The sequence below is a fragment of the Lygodium microphyllum genome, chromosome 6 (assembly GCF_053477565.2).
Source record: "Lygodium microphyllum isolate KBCC chromosome 6, Lygodium_microphyllum_v1.1.10, whole genome shotgun sequence".
Classification (NCBI taxonomy): Eukaryota; Viridiplantae; Streptophyta; class Polypodiopsida; order Schizaeales; family Lygodiaceae; genus Lygodium; species Lygodium microphyllum.
Window position 1 is genome coordinate 122,631,956 of NC_141140.1, and position 5,969 is coordinate 122,637,924.

A 5,969-nucleotide genomic window follows, 5' to 3' on the forward strand; every position below is an offset into this window, starting at 1 on the left:
GAGTCAACTCATGCAATTTGGTGATTCTTCCTCGATACACTTGCTGTAAGGGGGACCCATTGAGCCTCAGTGGGGCTAGCAAGGAAGTGTAAACTTAGCTTTTCTTAAGATGGCAAACTTACAAAATATTTGCTCCATCCATCTTGATATTCTTGTTTTGTTGCTCAATATTGCATGTTGATTTGGCTTCATCTCCCTTGCAATAGAAATGTGTCACCTTTCATTCACAACATTTAGATCTCTATGTCTATGTTGCACATAGACTATGTTTGGATACATATATGTTTCCTGAGTGTCAATTTTTAAGCCTTGAGGATAGTTTTTGATTTTGTTGTACGAACATTTGTTGTTTTTGGTTTCTTTTAGGATGTGTACATATGTATGCATTTTGTATGATTGATTTCAAATTGTGGCAAAAGTTGCTTAACAACATGAATAGTTTAGACCAAATCCCTGCCTAGAAATGGCGAAGAAGGTGGCAAAGGGAATGGTGTAGCTGGTGAGATGGGTTGCGTGGGAAGGTAACACAAATTCTGCGGGAGATGGAGCATGCATTTGGTGGAAGTTTTAGTGACCTTTATGAAATGGCCCGTGTGAAGACCCTCTTGGTAAGTTGGGAGGTAACATGCCCGAGTACTTGGCTAGACTTTCAAGAGTCTAATAAGTGGACATAGTCATTTTTTGAGTAAGTCAAGAAGTAAAATAACGTGCGACATCATGTTCACTTGACTTTGAAAAACTCCACGAAGTTGGGAGTCAATCTCCCTGTCTCTGTCTCTCTGTCTCTCTCTCTCTCTCGTGGGGCCCATGCCACCATTGTTGAGAGAAATAAACCTACAATGAAGGGTGGGCAACTTCGGAATGTGCTTCACGGAGCCTCGTCGCAGTCGCCCCATCATTAGCCCACTGTGTTTTTGTTATTGTGCCATTGGCCGTCCCTATCGATAATGCTTTAATAATAATGACCAGAGCCAATCCTCTGTAAGGCTGATCACTCCTCCCTCAGGCACGAGGAGGCAACCTCCCTAGCTTGCAGGTGCATATCTCTTCTGCTAAATTATGATGATGGATAGAAACATCAGCTTAATTCGTGCATGACTGCTAATTTCAAAGCTTTTCCAGCACACTCGTTCAACGGATTTCCATTTCCAGGAGCTTGATTGGCTTAAATGGTTGTTGCTTTTCAGCTGGTTACCATAACCGTAAGCTTGCAATATTCTGCAGTTATATATAACTGATAGAGGCAGTTCTACTGTGTCATTTGGCTTGGAGGCACACGTTTTTTCCTAAACCATGTCTTACACACAGCATGCAAATGCAAGCCATCTGCCCCATCACCATTCCCGTAATCAACAACATCATTATCCAGGGCCCAGTCGGTTAAGGGGGGAACGAGCTGCCAGGAATTATTCCCAGGACATGCAAGATCGGCATCATTATAAAGAGGATTTATATGAAGATGCGGGCGCTGTGCAGACACTTGGGACGATGATAACGGAAAAAGATGAATTCCCAAGAGCCAGCGAGTATGACAATATGTACAACGCACAGAAGTTGGGCAAGCCAGGGATTGGCTTAGAGTTTTGGGATCTGTCCTATGCAGTTACCAAGGAGGTGAAGAAGGAGGGCAAGTGGATAAAGAAACAAGTAAATCTCCTCAGTGAGATCTCAGGACAGGCTTTGAAGGGGCAGGTGACAGCGGTGCTTGGGCCAAGTGGCGCAGGGAAGTCCACCTTTCTAGACGCACTTGCCGGAAGAATTGCCAAAGGGAGCTTGCAAGGGAGTGTGAGCGTCGATGGGCAGCAGGTGCGCCGTGATATAATCTCTTAAAACCATTCCTAGGACCCAGCGGACTCTCCCGCTCATAACTGTCATGTTACCCTAACAATCCTAGCCGCTTGGAAATCACCATGGGCACTAAATTTATCTCTTAGAGTATGCACTTGATTAGTCTTAATCAACTCTCTATTAAGCCGAGTTTATTTAGAAGGGTGGAACATACTAGCTAGATGACATCTGTTACTTATGCTTGGTAGTCTTATGCAGCTAGTTGATTCAAACCTTTACAAGTTGCATACAAAATTCAGTTTTGTTTCACCAAACGGGATGTTTTTCCCAACCTCTATAACACAAGTTTGAGAAGGGAACTCCAAATTAAATGGTTTTGATTCTTGAGCAATGTAATGGTAATTCGTTTTACCTTCGTGCAAGGATGAAACAAATTCAATATTAACGTAACAAGTTCTCGAGACTTGAACACTCATATGAAACATGGAGTAATATTATAGTAGAGGGGACCTTTGCAGGCATAGATAGGACTGCTCATTTGATCCACAAAGAATCACGTTCCAAATGATAACGTATGCAATCTAGGCACATCAAGTTTGCTCTGTGTAACATGATTAATGCATGCTCTTCAGATAGCTTCAGCAAAATGTTTAATCCTCAAAATAATTGAACCAATATTAAAGTAGCATGACTATTTATGTTGCAGATTACCACTAGCCATATGAAGAAAATATCCTCATATGTGATGCAAGATGACCAGCTCTTTCCCATGTTGACTGTGTTGGAGACCTTCATGTTTGCTGCAGAGGTGCGGCTTCCACCAAGCATGTCCAAGTCACAGAAGAAAGATCGAGTTTATCAGCTTCTTGAGCAGCTGGGATTGCAGGTCTTGTCCTTGTGGGCTTATTTTGTGTTGACAGAAGTGCAAACAAACCATCTGACAGATCTACTTAGTTTGTTTTACATTTGACAAGATGTTCCAACTAGTGAATGTGAAAAAAGTTATAGTGCAGTTTGCAGAGCAGCCTATCGAGTATTTTTCTCTTTTTCTTTTTTATTTTGGATTCTTAACCAAGAGTTTTGATTTGTGGTTGAAGAGTGCAACACATACTTACATCGGAGATGAAGGGACAAGAGGAGTGTCTGGTGGAGAGCGGAGAAGAGTTTCAATAGGAGTGGACATCATACATGGACCACCTTTACTCTTCTTGGATGAGCCAACCTCAGGATTGGATTCAACAAGTGCGTTTACTGTGGTTGACAGGCTGAAAGATATAGCCAAGTCAGGCAGCATCGTCTTGATGACAATTCATCAACCATCGTACAGAATCCAAGAGCTTCTAAGCACCATGATAATCTTGGCCAGGTAATGATTACATTACCTGATGTCGTACATTGTAAATGAAAGTATTATCATATCCTAGCCTTAGCATTGTGCAAATCTGGTCATGCACTTCTACTTGGGTGCATATTCTGAGGAGATACTGTTATCGTATATAAGCTACATTGCATGTACTGATGGTATATGATCACAGGTATGGTTGAATAGAGTCGTATATAGGACAATTCATTTAAGTTCTAAAGCCTGGCAATCTAAGCTGGAACTTGTGCAGGTTTTATATATTGGAAATATTGATTGATGCTGCAAAGTGCATTATTGTTGTGGTTTGCAGGGGCAGGCTAATTTACCTAGGTCCACCTCCAGAGTTAGAGAAGTACCTAGCAGAGTTTGGGCGGGAACTGCCAGAGGGGGAAAACAGTATTGAGTACCTTCTGGATGTTATCAAGGAGTATGATGAGTCGACGTTAGGTTTGGATCCGTTGGTGCAGTATCAACGGTACGGCATCCGACCAACTGAGGCGATGAAGACCCCTGTCCGACGAACACCCCGTAATAAGATGCGGGTTGATGCACAACAGTATGGTGTTCCAACGTCCACTGCCCCATCGGGCGCAGTAACAGCAGCGGCTGCTCATCAATATGTCCATGGCGCAGAAGTGACTGGAAATAATATGCAGTATATGGATGGCATGAACTACAGTTACAGCTATGAGGGATACATTGGTGAGGAGGATGAGGCAAATTTTGACAACTCCTTGGTCCGTCGGACACCCCTCAACAACTTTCGAGATCCGAACTTGGCCTCCAGCTTCTACAAGAATTTCTCAGTGTGGCTGTACAATGAGGTGGTGGAGTCGGTGCGGGGGACGCCCGGACCACCCACGTGGCTGCCACCACAAGCTTCTACTGTGACACCAGGTCGCACACCCAACATGCCGGCCGGGGGTCCAACACCAGCTCACCACTATCAGTACTTCCAACACAGTTACAATATGTACCCTCCTGCAGCACCCACGGCAACATCCAATGCAGCTGCAGTACCCAACATCAACCGTGCCAATATAACTCATTCCAGTACTACTGATCATCAGCAGGCTGCATTGTACACACCATCAGAATATGCAGACTCTGACCTTGCCATCTCCGGCCATGGCGGCCCCAAGTTCGCCAACCCATGGCTCCGCGAGGTCCGTGTCTTGATGTGGCGCAATGTCCTCAACATCACCCGCACACCTGAGCTCTTCCTTTCCAGAGAGATCGTGTTCATTGTCATGAGCCTCATGCTCTCCTCTCTGTTCAAGCACCTCAAGAGGGAATTCCACATAGACGTTGCCAACAACCTCCTCAACTTCTTCATTTTTGCGGTGTCTCTCTTGTTTTTCTCCTCCAATGACGCTGTCCCAGCCTTCATTCAGGAACGTTACATCTACATCCGTGAGACTTCTCACAATGCTTACAGAGCCTCCTCTTACACCATAGCCAACCTCATTGTCTTGCTACCTTTCTTTGCCATCCAAGCCCTCACCTTCACACTCCTCACCTTCTTCCTTCTGAAGCTGCAGGGTCACTGGTGGGTATTTTGGCTAATACTTTATGCTTCTCTGATCACCACCAACTCCTATGTGGTATTTATCTCAGCCATTGTCCCAAATTACATCACTGGCTATGCAATGGTGATTGCCTCCACAGCAATCTTCTTCCTCAATTGTGGCTTTTTCCTTAAGCGAAGCAAGATCCCAAAGTACTGGATATGGCTGCACTACATGTCCACAATCAAGTATCCCTTCGAGGCTTTGTTGATCAACCAGTTTCACGTCCCACACGACCGGCAGTTTTGCTACAGCGCGACCGATGAGCCGGCGGTGGGCGCACTTGGCCACGTAGAGCAAGCCACTAATGTCTCACACCCTGCTGGATGCTATGCTGTCGGGGAGGACATCCTCTGGACGATGGACATCAAGCACAAGAGCATCCTCCTGGATCTGGCAATCTTGCTTGCTTGGGGAGTGTTCTACCGTCTGCTGTTTTACGTCATCCTCCGCTTCTATTCCAAGAACCAACGCAAGTGACACAACTCTCTCTCTCTCTCTCTCTCTCTCTCTCTCTCCAAGCACCAATAACCTTGAAGACGAGTGATTTACTGTATAATTAGATCGAAGGGCACATCATTAGACAATGTGTAATTTCATCATTTGGCCTGTTATATAGGCCTTAGAGTTTATTGCTATCACAAGGGTTTTTCCTGAACACCGACTCTAAAGTATTTATTATCCTTGATATTTGTTGAAGTGACACGGACTCTAAAGTATTTATTATTCTTGGTATTTGTTGAAGTGACACTCAAGTATTTATTATTCTTGATATTTGTTGAAGTGGATAATCCCTTTTGGTTAAGTGTTCGGGAAAAGGCAGGTTCGCTTCATCCTAAGACCTGTTCATTTTAAGAGAAATCTCATTCGATTCAATGTGAGGAGGAACTGCCTACTTGTGAAAAATAAAAGTGAAAAGGATTTGGGCCGGTTCACCTTTATCATAGAAGGAGAATATCCTTCTCATAATTAAAGTAGAAGGATAAGATCCTTCTAAATATATATTGAAAAGGATTTTAAATAATATATATTAAATTTTAATTTTGAATTGACCTTTTAACTTTTCAAGTTTAATGTTTAAACGTTTTAGTTTTAATTACAATTAAGGCAGCTGCCAACACTCAAGTTTCAATGAACTAGAGAGAGAGTGTGTGTGTGTGTGAAGTTTGAACTCTCGTTTTATCATGCAAGACTCAAGTTAAACCCTGCCTTTTCTGATTTGCAAGACTCAAGTTAAACCCTGCCTTTTC

The 5,969-nt window shown here is 43.5% G+C and overlaps 1 protein-coding gene across 1 annotated transcript; it reads left to right on the top strand.

The window, feature by feature from the left end:
• The first annotated feature begins 1,293 nt into the window (after positions 1-1,293).
• On the top strand, positions 1,294-5,288 carry LOC148035060 (ABC transporter G family member STR-like). The gene is made up of 5 exons (XM_087680774.1): positions 1,294-1,806; positions 2,495-2,674; positions 2,886-3,154; positions 3,462-4,075; positions 4,139-5,288. Exons 1-5 carry the CDS (start codon positions 1,294-1,296, stop codon positions 5,197-5,199), a joined length of 2,637 nt encoding a protein of 878 aa, XP_087536900.1. The 3' UTR covers positions 5,200-5,288.
• The last annotated feature ends 681 nt before the right edge of the window (positions 5,289-5,969 follow it).

Bases quoted from the DNA above. Each gene is read 5' to 3' on its own strand.
- LOC148035060 (XM_087680774.1), top strand. From the start codon at position 1,294: ATGTCTTACACACAGCATGCAAATGCAAGCCATCTGCCCCATCACCAT. The intron at 1,807-2,494 runs GTGCGCCGTGAT...TTTATGTTGCAG, and splicing joins TGAGCGTCGATGGGCAGCAG to ATTACCACTAGCCATATGAA. The intron at 3,155-3,461 runs GTAATGATTACA...TGTGGTTTGCAG, and splicing joins ACCATGATAATCTTGGCCAG to GGGCAGGCTAATTTACCTAG.